We start from the raw sequence: 17,200 nt of genomic DNA on the forward strand, positions 1-17,200 counted from the left end.
GTTGAATGGCAGAGCAAACCCGAAGGGCCGAATAGCCTACTTCTGTTCCAATTTATGATGGTTTTATGGAAATTGAACTCGTACTTGGCACTATATATCAGTGCCTTGTATATCTATGATTACCCATCTACAGTTGCACATAAGGTGCAATAAATACATTGATATCTACACCTGAAGACAGTTCTCGACTTCGCATTCTCCTTGCTTAGAATGTAAAGGACCTAAATTTGAGGCTCAACCAACACCCTTCCACCCATCAACGGCCGTTGCGGCGCAGTGGTAATGTCCCTTAACCAGGAGACTTGGGTTCAAGTCCCACCTGCTCCAGAAGTGTGTAACTGCATCTCTGAACAGAGTGATCACAGTGAACAACGAATGACCATCCTCCGCCCCCCGCTGAGGAATATCGCTCACGCAAACTGCTAAAAGGCACTCACTTGTAATTGTCTCAGTGTGAGATAGCTGTTTCTGCAGAGACTGCTCGGTTGTTGTTATACCACGCCGGCTCGGTCAGTTGCGACATGTGAACTGGACAGGAATTAAGGAGCATTGGCAGCGGCAGCGCGCGCGCGCGACAAGCGAGAGCGGTTAGTGAGAGTCACGGGACTAAGCGCGCGCTCACTTCTGCCAGCGGTAGCGCGCGTGCGCCCCAAGCTGCTGCTTGGAGTTTGTTCCGCTGGCCGTTGAGTGCGGGCGGTCTCCGTCGCCGCGATGCACGACGCGTACGAGCCGGTGCCGATTTTGGAGAAGCTGCCTTTGCAAATCGATTGCATAGCGGCCTGGGGTAAGGGGCGATTTGTGTCTGTCTGTGTGTGTTAGACAACCGTACGTATGGCGACGCGGATGAATGCTACTGCTTAACGGAGGAAAGGCGAGTGGATTCCGGGATAATGGGACCGGGTCTTTTTCGGGATGCCGAAGTTCAAAGGTGACATTGGAGAACCGTCGTTTACGAACCGATCAACGATTAAAAACTGGGTTCATACCTTGGGGGAGGGGCCGGGAAAGTTTTTGTCGCCGATTGATGACATCAGAGTAACCAGCCTAAAATTGAAGCGAAAATCTCAACAAGGTGGCTCAGTGGTTTGCACCGCTGCCTCACAGCACCAGGGAGCCGGGTTCAATTCCAGCCTCGGGCGACTGTCTGTGTGGAGTTTACACATTCCGTGTCTGCGTGGGCTTCCTCTGATTGCTCCGGTTTCCTCCCACAGTCCAAAGATGTGCAGGTTGGGTGATGGCAACGCTAAGTTGCCCATAGTGTCCAGAGATGTGTCGGTTAAGTGGATTGGCAAATACAGGGTTACAGGGATAAGTTGGGGAGGGGTGGGTCTAGGTGGAATACTCTTCGGAGAGTCGGTGTGGACTTGTTGGGCCAAATGGCCTGTTTCTACACTGTAGGGATTCTATAATTCGATGAGTGATTTAGCAAATTCTTCATCTTGGGTAGAGCCTGTTTCTGGTTTATCTTGAAAAAAACAATGCCCTGTTTTGCCCTTTTCAGTTTCACACTTTACATCTCTGGAGGGTGATGTGTGTTTCCTTTCCATTTGTTATTCATTATCTTTCATCGTGACAATGTTTGTCAGCCATAAGAAAATGTTGATAGCATCAATCACTCCTGTTCAGTAGCCATGCGCTTATCCTGTACTTGAACAAAGTGACTGTTATTGATCTAGTCCGAGACAACAAGGTGCAGGGCTGGATGAACACAGCAGGCCAAGCAGCATCATAGGAGCAGAGAGGCTGACGTTTCGGGCCTAGACCCTTCATCAGATTGATCTAGTCCATTGGATCACAGAACTATCCCAAAGAGCTTCTCTTGCACTGATTTACTTGGAGGTGAAGTAATGTTTACTCAGGTAAATAAAGCAGTATACCACAAATAGTTGGTGGTGAGCTGAATAACCAGTTCATCATAGCTTTGGAACTGTTGGGAAGGCATTTGGGCACCAGAGGTCTCTGAAACCCCTCTTCGGATAATACCATGGCCAAGGAAGATTCTGTTTTAACAGCTTTTTTTATTTGTTCATGTTTGTAAAACCGGTATTTGTTGCTCATCTCTAATTGCCTTTGAGAAGGTGGTGCTAAGCTGATTTATTGGACAACTACAGTCCATGTGCTGTTCTGTCTCAAGATCACCTGTGTCTTGGAGGGGTATTTCTGCAGGTCATGTTCCCATGCATCATTTACCGTTGTTTTTTCTGGTGGTAGAGTTCATGGGTTTGGAAAGAGCTGTTGAATGATCCTTGGTGAGTTGCTGCATTGCATCTTCTAAATGATGTATCCTGTTGCCACTGTGTGCCGATGATGGGTGAGATGCCTTGTGTGCTTCCCCTTTTACCTTGGATTGAGTTCCTTGAGTGTTGTTGAAGCTGTACTCATCCCAGCAAATATTCCAAAGTATTCCACCACTTTGCTGACATGCTTGAAGGTGCTGGATAAGCTTTAGGAAGTCAATGCTGAGTTAACTACTGCAGAATTCTTAGTCTCCGAATTGCAGTTGTACAATAGTACTTATATATCAGGTACGGTTAAGTTTCTAGCCCATGCTAACTCCAGAGGGTTGATGGTTGAGAATTCAGTGTTGATAATTCAGAATTCGTAAATGCCGTTACATGTCAAGAAGAGTTATTAGATATCTATTACTGCCTGGCGCTTGTATGGTGAAAAGTTACTTGCCACCTTCAGGCGACTGTGTGGAGTTTCCACATTCTCCCTGTGTCTATTTAGGTTTCCTCCAGGTACTCCAGTTTTCTCCCATGGTCCAAAGATGTTAGATTGGGTGGATTGGCCATACTAAATTGCCTGTAGTGTTCGGGGATGTGTAGATTATGTGGATTAGCCATAGGGATTGCAGGGTTACAGGGATAGGGTAGGGTGTGGGTCTAAGTGTGATGCTGTTCAGAGGGTTGGTGTGGACTCAATGAGCCGAATGACCTTCTCCCACACTATAGGGATTTAGTGTCTTATCAGTCCAAGCCTGAATGTTCACATCTTGCAGCACGTGGACACGGACTGTTTCAGTGTTTGATCAAAACCACTTATGGAATTTGATTTGATTTATTATTGTCACGTGTATCTAGGTGAAGTGAAAAGTTTTGTTTTGTGTGCCGTACAGGCAGATCATTCAATCAAAGATAATAGGGTGATTGAACACACTGATGAATACAAAGTTACAGCTGCAAAGAAAGTGCACAAAAAGCAAGATCAGTATTAGATTTGGAATTTGAGAGGTCCATTCAGAAGTCTAATAACAGAGGGGAAGAAGCTGATCTTGAACCTGTTGGTATGTGTGTTTAATATTTTGTATCTTCTGCCTGACGGAAGAGGTTGGAAGAGATTATAACCAGGGTGGGAGGGGTCTTTGATGTTGGCTGCCTCTCCAAGGCAACGAGAAGTCTAGATGGAGTCGATGGATGGAAGGTTGGCTTGTGCGATGGACTGGGCTGTGTTCACAACTCTGTAGAAAGCTCATCTAACTTTCTTTCCCAAGTAATCAAGTTACTTATGTATCAGCCTTGAGAGTGAATGTCAACAAGATGTGGCAGCATTGCTGTAGAGCCTGGAAAGATAATAGAAACTCATCTAGTCAAGTTTGATGACATTATTTTAGGTGGCTCATTAAATAGTCTAGGTGAGAGCAGAGTTGCAAATTTTAAATGCATTGTAAGACTAGACAAAATGTGACAGATAGAATTCGCTATTGGGGAAAATGAGATTTTCCTCTTTGGACCTAACGAGATAAGTCAAAATATTTCATAAATAGTCACGGGGATCTACAGCATGGGAAAAGGCCTTTCAGCCCATCACATCCATGCCAGCCCAAAACGACCACCCAACTATTCTGATCCCATTTTCCAGTACTTTGCTCAGATCTTTGTATGCCTTGGCATCGCATGTCCACATCTGTTACAGGCAATGAGCTCTGGATTTCCATGACCCTCTGGGTGAAAAAGTTTTTCTTCACATCTCCTCTTAAACCATCTGGCCCTTGCTGTAAATCTGTGACCCCAGTCCCTTCATCAAGGGGGAAAAAGTTTCTTCCTGTTTACCCTGTCAATTTCCCTCAATTTCATATATCTCAGTCAGGTCCCCCCCTCAATTTCCTCTACTCTAAGGAAAGCAACCTCAGTCAACGTAATCTCTCTTTTTAACTGAACCTCCAGCCCAGGCAACATCTTGGTAAATCTCCTGTGCACCCTCTCCAGTGCTATCACACCTCTTATAATAATCCCTTACATTCAAGTGCAGCATTCCAGTTGTGTGACCCGGACCAATACGGATATGATCAGAGAGGCCGAGATGCTGTACCAGACCAAGTTAGAGGCCCAGACCTACCAAACAGATTCCAGCCATCTGTGGCAAGGCCTAAACAACATTATGGGATACAAAATGAAACAGTGTAAGCTGGTAGGCAATGACACATCCCTCCCTCATATGCTCAGTGCTTTCTATGCTCTATTTGAGCAGATTGCCACTGGCATGGTGACACCTGCGTGACAGCCCCAAACATACCTGTTCCCTCTGTCAACAGTTCAGAAGTTAGATCAGTCTTCCTGGGAGTCGACCCAAGGAAAGTGACGGATCTAAACGTTGTCCCCAGCCGAGCATTCAGATCCTGTGCAGCCTAACTGGCAGAGGTGTTCACCGATGTCTTCACCCTCTCCCTCCTACAATTCAAAGTCCCCACCTGCTTCAAGAAGACCACCATCAACCTGTACCCAAGAAAACACGTGCAGTGTGCCTTAATGATTACCACCCAATAGGTCTGACTACAATAATCATGAAGTGCTTTGAGAGGCTGGCCATAGCCCACATCAACTCCAGTCTCCCAACTGCCTTGATCCCCTACAGTTTGCCTACCGACATATCGGGTCCACAGGATATTATATCCCTAGCCCTGCACTCATCCCTGGAATATCTGGACAACAAAGACACCTAGTCAGACTCCTGCTCGTTGACTACAGTTCCGTCTTCAACACCTCCAGACTGATCTCAAAACTGCATGACATTGGTCTCGGCTCCACCCTCTGCAACTGGATCCTCAGCTTTCTGTGAGGATAGGTAACTGCACCTCCTCCACAATAATACTCAACACTGGAGCCCCCCGGAAGGTTTCACCCTCAGCACCCTACTGTACTCCCTGTACACCTACGACTGTGTTGCCAAATTCCAAACGAGCACCTACAAGTTCACTGACAAAACCACTGTAATGGGCCGGATATCTAACAATGACGAGTCAAAATACAGGAGGGAGCTGGAGTGCTTGGTGATGTGGTGTAATGAAAACCATCTGTCTCTCAACATCAGCAAAACTAAAGAATTGCTCATCGACTTCAGAAAGCAAGGAGGAGAACACGCCTCATCTATATCAATGGAACTGAGGTTGAGAGAGTGAAGAGCTTCAAGTTCCATGGAGTGATGATAACCGACGACCTATCCTGGACTTCCCACGTAAATGTGACAGTCAAGAAGGTGCAACAACGCCTCTTCTTCCTCAGGCGGCTCAGAAAATTTGGCATGTCCATAAGGTCCCTCACCAACTTCTACAGATGCACCATTGAAAGTATTCTATCCAGAAGCATAACGGCCTGTTATGGCAATGCTGTGCCCAGGACTGTAAGAAACTACAGAAGGTGGTGTGCACAGCCCAGACCATCACAGAAGCCAGCCTTTCATCCGTGGACTCAATTTACATGGCTCGCTGCCGTGGAAAGGTGGCCAAAGTCATTAAAGACACATCGTACCCTGGTAATGACCTCTTGCAGTCTCTTCCGTAAAGCAGAAGATCCAGAAGCCTGAACACCCGCATGAGCAGGTTCAGGAACAGCTTCTTTCCGGCCGTTATCAGACTGTTGAGTGGACTCTAGCCTCAAATAATGTAACCTGTATGCCTCTGAGTCTTTTTGATCTGTACATCCTTTGCTTGCTGTGACCTGCCTGTACTGCTTGTAAACAAAGCTTTTCACTGTATTTCAGTACACGTGATAATAGATCAATCGATCAATCTTCAGTCGTAAGAAACTGCGACAATTCTGCTACAGAAGGAATTAGGGGTCCACATACAAAATCCACAAGCCAGTTATAGAAAAATTAAAAAGTTCAATAGGCTTGATACAAAAGGGCTAAAATTATGCTAGTTGTTTAAAGCTTTGGTTAAGTGCACTCAGTGAACTCTGGCACTGCAGCCCAGGAAGGATACGTTGAATTAGGAAGGAGTACTGTGCATATTCAATTAAGAGCAATTTTTGCAAAAGAAAGGACAGGGATATATAGACTACACTTGGTTTTCCTTTGATTAAAGGTGACCAAATTGAGATGTTTAAGATGTTAAAAAGGACTTGATAACACCATCTCTGATCACTTCCCCCATATCAGTCTACACCACATTTCCCTTCTATGTCTCAGCTCTACTTCTCATATGTGCACCTGAAAAATAATACCCACCAGTTCATTTGTATTTTTAAAAACCTCAACTGACTAACTTTGGCAGTCCATTCACCACAATTTCTGCAGCTACTGATTTGCTCTACCACACTTCTACCTTCGATGCCTTTGTCCCCAGTAAATAATATTCTCTCATACCCTGGCTGTTCCCCTGGTAGGGCTGTCATCTCTGAAGTCTAGCAGTACACAGGCTTGAATGGATGTGATGAATGTTTAGCAATTGACTTGACCTCGTAAAGCATTATTTGATCTTGCTCTTGCCTGCTAAAAATAGCCACAATTCTAAAATCACACTGAATGCAGAGGTAACTCACAGCTTTCTATTCTTGGCTTTAACACCTTTTTCGCACCTGCTCTGCCTTCATGTAATGGAACTCGTGGAGATTTTTGTCACTAAGGTCGGCACCATCTGATCAACCAAGTGACTTTTTCACTTCCATTAGTCCATAAGGCTAAACTTCTTCTAAAGTTCCTCGCCTCACCACATTCCTGAACTTCTCTTTCTCCAGTGTATCTCCTACTTTCCTTCAAAGGCACTGAGTTCATCTTGCCTATGAGACTCAACTTCTACTCCCATTACTGTGTTCCCACTAATCTGCTGACAGCAAAACATCCCCTACCTCTGAACCACGAATTGTTCACTCTTCAAATGTCTCTCTCATTTAAATCTGTAGTTGTTGCTCTTTTTTAAACAAAACCCTTGACCTCGCCATCCTTGTAAATAAGTAGCTATTTCCAATCTCCTTTCCATCTCCAAAATCCTTGAAGATGTTGTTGCCTCCTAAATCTTAACCCATCTTTACAGAGTTACAATTTCAAATCCCTCCAACCAGGTTTCTGCCTCTACAACTGAAACTGTTCCTAACAAAAACAAAAATTTGTGACTGAAAATGGTAGATTTCTCCTTCTCATTGATTGAGAGCAATCAGCAACCTTTGACATTGTTGACTACACCATCCTCATCGAATACTTCTTCCTTATCAGTCAGCTGGATGGGATTGTTCTTGCCTTGTCCCACTCTTACCTATCCAATCATAACCAGATTATCACTTGCACTGGCTTCTCTCTTACTCCTACATCAATCTTTTTGATGTTCCTTGAGGATCTATCTTTGCACCGCGGCAGTTTCTCGTCTACACGCTGCCCTTTATTAACATCATCTGAAATCATGGCATTACTTTTCATGTATACTTTTGGCTCAATCTCCTCACTAACTCTCGACTGTAGTACCGTTGCTATGTTTTTAGTTATCCTGTACTAGACGAGCAGATTTTTCATCCAATTAAATATTGGAAAGACTAAAGACATTGGTTTCAGTTCCTGACTTGAATCTAACAGTTCCCTTTGACATAAAACAGTATTAACATAACTAGATCACCTACCGTTCATGTTCTGGGGGCGTTCTAATTGACAAGAAGCTCTAAATAAATAGCATGGTTACAAGAGTATGTTAGAGACAATATTTGCGAGCAACTCACCACCTGACTTCCCAAAGCCTTTACAACGTTCGGAAGGCACAAGTCCTGAAGTGTAATTATGCACATGAGACTTGTGTGTCGTTCTCGTGTCATTTTGACAAAGCAGCAAAAGTGGTAAAAATGAGCCACAAATGAGAATTGTGAAAAATCTCAGAAGAGAATTGAGAATGGCCAAACATTTTTTTTTTCATTACTGGCATATGAAAGTCTCTGGAAAGACATATGTTTATTCTCTGTCCCTAGTTGTCTTTGAATAATGCATGCTCTGGCTAGGTTTGCTGACAAATAGTGAAATTTGTTGTGACTTTGTGAAATTTTCGCACAGAGTCCACTTGCACTTTGAAACCAGTGACAAAATTATCAATTCAGTCCTTCCTTTTGTGGTTTTTGCCCAGAGTACTTTTACTGTATATGTCTGTACATACTGATAGTGATAGGCGTAGCTTGAGTGCATGAACTTAGAATATTAGGCAGACAGAAGTGAACAACAACAAAACAGAAATTGCTGGAAAAGCTCAGCATCTGTGGAGAGAAATCCGAGTTAACCTTTTGGGTCGAGTGACCCTTCATCAGAACTGAACAACATTGGAAGTAAAGGATTAGTACTCGTGTCTTTTTTTTGTAGTTTGTAGCCAAATGGCCACAAATGTGCTTCTCTCTAAAGGATCTGACTCAGACTCAGCCTTCGCGGAAACTTTTGAGTTGTTGCATAATTGTCCAGTCTAGAGGGAGCATTTCTCATTCACTAAATATGTGTGCTATAACAATGAATCTTAGCAACAGCGCATCTGTAAATGAGCATTTCAGGATAGAAGTTCCCTGTAGTCTATGATGATGGGTTTTTCAAATACTTTGTAACTTCAAATCCTTAATGTATATCTCAACTTTTATTATATTCATCTATTTCCCCCATAGAGGATAGGCTTCTTGTCGGCACTAAGCCAGGACATCTCCTCCTCTACAGGATCAAGAAGGAATTAGGTAAGTAGACTATTCAATCTCAAATTTACAATATAGTGCAAGATTTTCTGATTTCTGTAAAATGAGGGACAGAAGATGTGAGCAAACCTATTGCATAATTTCAAACTTTTCCACCCAGACTATTCTTTTCAAGTTGCTTTAGTGTGCTCTTGATTTGTAACCGACAAGCACGAGGGAAGTATCAATTAAAATAAATTGTTATTGCCAGATACACTCAAATTAGGTAGTCTGATCCAGGGAGTGCTGCAAATTATGTTTGTGGCTGTAATTCTTCACTCATCATTCCTAAAGTATGAATGTCATCTCAGCAGGAAATTGGAGTGGTGCCACAGAAAATTAAATTGAACTTCAGTAGACCTGCCTGCCACAGAGTAAATCTGATTATTTGTGATACCGAAAATGTATATGTACAGTATATATCTATATATAATCTGTGATCAGTTTCTATTGTATTCCAAAGTTTGCGCCTATCAATTGAAATGAATGGAGATTTCTTGAGTTCCTGATCCATGGAGCAGCCTGGAGGAATAGAGATCCAAAATGGAATGTCAACAATGTAATTTTTATTTGAAAATAGTAGTGAAGACTTTAGAATTGTATATATGTTTCCAACAATTACTCCTTCCATCATTACTGATCTGTAACAATCAATAGTTCACCCTGAATTTACATCGTTCAGAATACCTCTCCAAACACAGAATACAAAAATAAATCTTCAATAATGCGCAGTTTGAAGAACATATTAAGAGGATTCCATATCATAACTGTTAAAGTTTATTGAAATGCAGGTTACAGTGCTAATTCTATACATAAAAGAGAAAAACAGGAGGTAGAGTTGCTTACTTAGTTACAATTTGTGCAGTTTTGAAAAGGAAAGTCAATTAAATGCAATTTACATTTTGGGCTTGGTTATACAAATATTGAAGGAATCCCGCAAAATAAAAACACAACCAAAAAGTAGAAACTCCAGATCTGCTTGTTCATTATCTAGAACCTAAATTAGTGTTGTAGGGACATAATTGGAGGTAGACCTTAAAAATTTAGATAAATCTAGAGAGCTGAAAAATTATTACTGGCATTATTTGAAATCTCATTTGTTGCATACGTCTTTCCTTTCTTTAAACAGGTACCAACAGATTTGAAGTGTTACTAGAAAAGTCTAACAAGAACTTTTCAAAGAAAATTCAACAGGTATGTGTGGCATCCTTAACTGAATACTTTCCAAGAGGTGCTGGTGGTGTTTCTGGAGGTAATAAGATTGAACATTCCCCAGTGTATCATTTATTCACAGTGGTGTATTTATTCACTTGCACTATCTGGACTTCCTGTCACTTATGTAAGAAGGCACCAGATAGTTTCAATTAATCACCTCTATAACTGGAACATAATGTACCTGTCTTAATTGAGTGCTTACTGAAGCTGCTTCCTACTTAGAAGTACTTTTTCTCACCATAATTTATAATAGTTTTTGCTCTTAAAGATTCATGTTCTTTGCTGCAACATAATTTTCTTGAAGTTTCACACCTGGTGATCATTCATGTGTGAACCATGGCAGTCAGTAGATATAGAATAGATATAAAATCCCTACAGTATGGAAGCATACGATTTGGCCCATCAAGTCCAAAGAGCATCGCAACCAGCCCCACCCCCTTACCGTATCCAATCATAACCAGTCACCTGGGGAATGTGCACTCCACATGGACGGTTGCCTGAGGGTGGAATCAAATCCACGTCCCAGGCGCAGTGAGGCAGCAGTACTAACCATTGAGCCACTGTGCCGTGTACGAGTGGACTACTTGATATTGGATGGGAGGGGACTACATGCCATAGCAAAGGCTGATACTGTCTTTGCTCAGTATATACACTCCTTTCCAGTTGATTGAGACTACAAATGATAATGTTAGTTGAGTTTCCTCTCCTAGCTTGGAACATGAAGGGCATTTACAGACCTATATTGTACCTAAAATTCATTAAATTAACTTAGATTTAAGAATCACAGCTCAGATCTTCCTAGTGTGTATGGCCACTTACTGGACAAACCTAACAAGATATTAAGAGAACCTATGTGTTTTTAATTTTATAACACTGACAAATATATTGGATTTGCATTCGCTTTAATAATTAAGCAGTGATGTGGGTAAATTAGCTGAAGGTCCCTTCAATTCAGCTACTTATTAAGTCTCTCAGACAAGCAAATACTGAAACAATAATTTAAACTTTATTGCATGTAGCAACCAAAATAAGACCCCTCAAGTAAGCAAGTTCAGCCCCACAACTCAATTTGGCTATTACCAATTAATGGTGGGATTTAGCTATGATTCCAACCAACAGTGTCTGTTGCTGGAATTGCCTAGGGTTCAATCTTTGTGCAGTGTTCTTCAAAGTTCTCCTAATGAAGGGTTCTGGAGTTGAATTCGTATACAGTTTATTTTTGTCCTTCAGGTGTATAATGATATTGTTGATGCTTCTCCAGATTCTTTCATCCAAATTATTGACTACTCCTCTGAAACCATCAAGAGTCTGCAACTTGCTGCCTTACCAGAAGTAGCTTCCCTATTCCTTGTTACATTTGGCATTGACTATCTGTTTGAAGACCCTGATTTTCTGTAACTTCTTAAATTCCTCTGCAGGGCAATCATTTATTCTTGTGGCATAAAGCAGCCAGTTATCAAGCAGATGTCAAAACAGTTTTATTCGTGTAGCTTCAACGACTCCTTTTCCCAAACGTGGCTAATTGCTTTCAATCTCTGTATAACTTTGTCCTTGTCCCTTAATAGTTTATTCCAGACACAGTTATTGCCGCTCCTTTCCATTTTGTAACTGCTTATCTTTGTTGAGTCTTTCAATCCATGAACACTTCTGTAGTTTATAATATCACGGTAGTAATTGGTGCATGCCAATTGGAACATGTTGGCCAGTACACTACCTGACACCATGAGTGAATTGTACTTGTGATTTCTTTTATAGCACATCCTAAATCTTTCCAAAAGATGCTATATTCTCAGGAAAAAGAAATCTGCTGACTGTTAGAAGTGAAATTTTGCCTTTCCTCTTTACCTGAGGAATCGTGAAGGAGTGATGTTGAACAAGGATCGCATTTTGAATTTAGGATTTGGAGTTTCAGACAATCCCTTCTACCAGTCCTCCAAAACTCAGATTTGAAAATTGTTATCCTTATGTTCAAATTCCTCCGCAGCCCTACAAAAGTTTTAGCTTACTCCCAATCTAGTTTTGTACATCCCCACCTCCCCTTCCCACCATTGGTGGCCATTTCTTCAGCTATTTAGGCCCAAAGTGCTTGCTTATTATTTATTTTCCTCTCCCCTATAAATACAGCTTGACGCCTACATTTTTTACCAAATGCTGAACCTCCTGTCCCAACAGCTCCTTCAGTTTGATGCCAATTGTTATAGAATTATGTTCTAGTGAAGTGACTTGGGATGATTTCACTCTATAAGGCTATTTATAAAATGCAAGTTGCTGTTGTCCCCCAAAATTGGAGTAAGTTTAATTTAGCTATGTATAAATTATATATGAACCATTTTAATACTGGGGCTCTCCAATGGAAGGAAGGAGATCTAACTGCTATTTTCCTTTGTTTGACTTGAGTTGATGGCTGTGTTGTTCCTTCGTTAATTCTGCCTTGCATTGAGATACTGTGGAAGAGTTATGTCCTGTCTCTCAGTTAGTTTGGTGATTGAGGTAACACTCTGAACAGAGTCTCAATTTTCTGGACTGCACAGCCAATTTCTTATACAGCTGCTGAAAAATTCTCTGAAATAGTTATTTTCATGATTGCAGGAACTATTCATTTAGGATTTGAGCCAAGTTCTTTAACATACAGATACAGAGTTTCTGATCGTGATCTCCCCATGCACATCACTTGTCATGCTCCTGCACGATTTCCACTTCGGGAAGACGTGAGGTCAGAGAAAAGTACATGCTCTTAACAGGCTTTGTCAGTTTGTTGCATTCTGTTTTAGTGTACGTAAATTAATAAGAAATAGACTTGGAGCTGATCTGTGAGGCAAGTACGTTGTAGTACTAGAGACAAAGGAGACTGTTCAGCCTATCGTGTCCATGTGGACTTCCTGCAAAAGCAGTTCAGCTAATCCCAGTCCTCTGCCTATTGTCTGTGGACCTGCAGTTATTTTCTTCAGGTGCTTATCTAATAGAGCCAAGGACAAAGAAAATTACAGGGAACTCCACAGCACCCATATCCAATATCTGAGCAAAACAGGTTGACTGGGGCCCTAGAAACAATTTGTGACCACAGAAGTAACTTTCCATGCCTCCACACTCAAAGCAGTCAGCAGCATTCTGGATGTCCCACTATTGTGGATCCAGAGACCTTCCTGCAGTGTGGCCAGCTGCAGAGTAACATCACAAACTACAAAGTGAAGCAATGACGATTGATGAACCTGGATCTGAAAAGAAATCAAAATGTTCAGCTTCCATGTGGAAAGGAACAATTAACTTCTGTTCAGAACTGTAAAAGACTAGAGCATTTACTTTTTATGTCACCAAAGTATAAAGGCAAAGTTAAAATTACCATAATCTTAACAGACTATAAGGCTCCTCTCTCTTATGTGAGACAGCGAGAACTAGGGGTGGCTTAACTTGAGGGTCATCATGCCTCTGGCGAGGAGGGAGTTATGCAGGAGAGTTCTTTACAGTAACCTCAGCCAGTGCAGGAATTGAATCCACGCTGTTGGCATCACTTTGCATTGCAAACCAACTGTCCAGCAAACTGAGCTAACCAGTGACTCTTTATTCAATAACTTTAAGAACAATAAGTACTGATGGTAATCCAAGGTATGTCATTTGGAGCTTCCACAGTAGCAAGACGCATTTCTGAAGAACTCTTTGAGCAACTGCAGCGGAACCAGAAAGACTGATGGTGCAACAGTCATGCTTGGTGCACATGCAGACTTTGTTGCATTTTCTAGACATAATGCTGATTTCTCCTCTTTTGTCAATTACCACATATAAGCCACCAGCAAGCAACAGCAAGTAAAGTGCATGAGAAAAGTTCATAAATGAAAGTTAAGATTGTAAACTTGATTTAAGCTACAGTCATTCAGTCCTACGTGTTTAAATCCTTACTCAATGAACTCAATCCTGGCTACTATGAACTAATCCTCCATTCTGATGTGCGGTGTTTAAGTTGAGGCAAGATCCTACAAATATTCTAAATCTGATGCCTGAAATTGTCACTTTTCTTGAATCAAGGAATGAAGTGTGCATTGAGGTGTTGCACAATGCATTGTTGCTCAGCTTCAGATTCCTTACAGACATGATGTCCACACTGAGCTGAACTATAAACAGGAAAGAACACAGACCTGGCACTTCAGATTAGTGCTGTGAATACTTTTTAAATTGAAACTAAGTCTGTGGTCCTCCTAATTTATATGAAAAAACACCCCATCACTTCTGGGTCTAGAGATTATATTAGGGAAAAAAACACAAGGATAAAGAAAAATGGTTCCACCCAGAAAATTTCAGTGCACACCTAAGGAAATGAGCGCACAAATTTAACAGCGATTTCAGAAATTAGATGTGATTCAATGTGAGATAAAACTGAACATTCTTTAAAGTAGATGTTGGTTGACTACCAAATTTCACCAGATATTGATCCACACATGAGCAGTGGCGTTGGCATGGAGATAGTTATGAAGCAAAATGATATTGAGCTTACAGTCAGATCAAGGGCCAGTAATTTGTGGGGACTCATAAACAGAAAGCTACCCTCTTTTATCATCCTGCGCTTTTCAAGTGGAAGCTTGCTTTTACTCCGTATACCTCGGAGATACTAAAATGTAGATAATCAAGTGCAAATATCTCACCCACCTTACAGTCATTTCATGGACTGTATATGAGGAGCTGTCTCAGACTACAACCCAGATTTCAAGGTATTGGCACACTGAAACTTGATGAGTAAAGGATAAATAATTTTTATACACTTGGTTTCGGATTTATATAACACTAAAAATAAAACTTCAGTATTTTCTTTGGGGTAGATCTTGGGTTGCACCTCAATTCCAAATGTTTTATTGTGCTTATAAAGATTAGAGATTCTTCAGTTAGAATATTTGAAGGATTGAACTTTTTGGGGTCACCCTTACAGTCATGCCATTGTTTCTGTCTTGAAAGAATTGTTGGCTTCATTCACTGCCACTGTAACAGCATAACTGACCACATTTTTACATTTTGGACTATAAACTAGAATGGAAGTTGGACTGCTACATAGCTGAAGTAATGCCAGGAGAGTTTTGCGGCTTGGAAAAATCTGGTGGGCGCTTTTAGCTGTGCAAGACAATGTTGTTTTTGGAGCAGTGAGATTATTATTAAGTCAGTAGTACCAGGAGTTTTTCAGTTAATGAAAAATTGACTGACAATAGCCTTCCCATTGGTTGTTCTGCAGTTTGTTGCTGCCCTGCGCTTATAGTTCTGCAAAAGACCTGCAGAGCAGGGAAATAGAAAACTCTTTCTCTGAAATCTCGCTCGCTGTCTCTCGCTCTTCCTTCCTTTCTCTCTCTCTCTCTCTTTCGCTCTCTCTTTCTCTCTTTCTCTTTCTCTTTTTCTTTCTTTTTTTCTCTTTCTGTCTCTCTCTCTCTCCTTTCTCCTTCGTTCTCTCTTTCACTCGCTCTGTCTCACCACCACCCCTCCCACTTCCTCCTTTAGGTCTGAACAAAATGACAGCAATCAAGAGACTCATACCTGGATCCAACATATCACAGTCGAATTGAAGAACAACCTGCCCTCTATAGTCAGCACAGCTAAAATAGAGAGAAACTGAGAGACACAATTCCCTTTTAGATATGAACTTTTGATCTTCAGAATTTTGTTTTCCATCTTCAGTTTTCCACCCTTAATATTTGTGCCTAACCATCTGTTTTTTGTCTTTCTCAGTTGAGTGTGTGTGTCTATTTGCGGTTTTAAGGGGTATAGTTTGAGTTGCACAATTGTAGATTTGTATTCTTTTCTCTGCCATTTGTTTAAGTCGTGTGTTACAATAAATAGTTAATTTCTTTTAATGAGAAAATCTGGAGTTTGTTGATTTTGTCCAGAATAGCAGTCACTTGGACAAATTGGTTGTTTAGTTGGGTGTTTACATGTTTGTGACAACTTGTGGAACAGTGGGGATCAGTTATTCGTGCTCACTTCCCAGTTGAGTCACAACAATAGCAAGGTTAACGATCTTATTAATAACATAATAACACACTCAATTTATTTCCCTGTCCCATTGTATGGAAGACATTGTTGCATTAGCTATCCTGATACTTAACCTGTCTGCACATCCAGTTCTTCTTTTGATATCTTTATAAAGGGCTTGCAATTGGGAGAATTCCTCCTTAATTTACAAACAGTTTAGATTTACATTGTCTATTCACTGAATTAGTATATTGTATACGAGTTCTTTCTGTCAATTGCTTAGGCAATTTTATCAATTGCATACTTTTTTACATGCTACAATGTACATGTCTCCTTTTTCAATAGAAGTTTTAATTAATTTAGAAAGCTAAATGTAAGAGCTGAGTCCTGTGATATAGCATGACTGATCTGTAATTTAGTTATATTGTTCCATCCTGAAATGTCACATTTTGATCTTTTTCTCTTCCAGTTATATGTTGTATCCCAATTTAAAATACTGATCTCTCTCCTGGGTAAGTTAAAGTGAATTGTTAATGTTTAGCCTGTATGAACACAGGAATTATTTTTCTACACCAGTGCAGTAATTGTAGAAAATGTAGCTTATTTGTATTGCAAATTGATTATAGTGCTTAAAAATTAAGACGATAGTTGCTGTTAAGATATAGAGCTTGTATTTAATTGTTATGCAGGTAGTGGACATTAACTTGGAAGTCACTTGAGGTCCTATAAAAACAATCTAGAACTGTGGTTGTTGGGTTTGGAGATGCAGGGCTGTAATGTGCAATCTTGAAAAAAGATGCAAAAACTTGTAAAGATGAACTCCAATTGATTGCTTTGTCAACTGGTTTTCTAGAGTAAAACAGCACCTTGTACACAAGTCCGTTGTATAATTGATAGATTTAATCAGGTTTTCCATGATGTTTAGTCATTATTTTGGCATGACGATTTTCTCAATGCATTCTTTGTTTTTAAAGAAAATTTGCAGTGTTGTCCTTTAATGGTTCGTTTGAAAATGTCAGGTGGCAAGGAACAATGAGCCACAAAAAAATCATAGTTAAATTTGCTTCAGAATAAGGTTCTATTTCTCTCTTGCCACTCCCCAACTCTCAAAGATTGCCCTCCCCAGTTCGTACTTCACT

At 40.9% G+C, this 17,200-nt stretch overlaps 1 protein-coding gene across 1 annotated transcript in view; it reads left to right on the forward strand.

Moving 5' to 3' along the window:
• The first annotated feature begins 621 nt into the window (after nucleotides 1–621).
• Nucleotides 622–17,200, forward strand: part of vps39 (VPS39 subunit of HOPS complex) — a 93,301-nt gene continuing 76,722 nt past the window's right edge. The window contains exons 1-4 of the mRNA XM_020535715.2: nucleotides 622–784; nucleotides 8,841–8,906; nucleotides 10,033–10,097; nucleotides 16,531–16,573. Coding sequence (XP_020391304.1) covers nucleotides 712–784; nucleotides 8,841–8,906; nucleotides 10,033–10,097; nucleotides 16,531–16,573 — 247 coding nt within the window. The 5' untranslated portion in view covers nucleotides 622–711. The remainder of the gene's footprint in view (nucleotides 785–8,840; nucleotides 8,907–10,032; nucleotides 10,098–16,530; nucleotides 16,574–17,200) is intronic.

Source organism: Rhincodon typus, chromosome 8, assembly GCF_021869965.1.
Source record: "Rhincodon typus isolate 14 chromosome 8, sRhiTyp1.1, whole genome shotgun sequence".
NCBI classification, from domain to species: Eukaryota; Metazoa; Chordata; class Chondrichthyes; order Orectolobiformes; family Rhincodontidae; genus Rhincodon; species Rhincodon typus.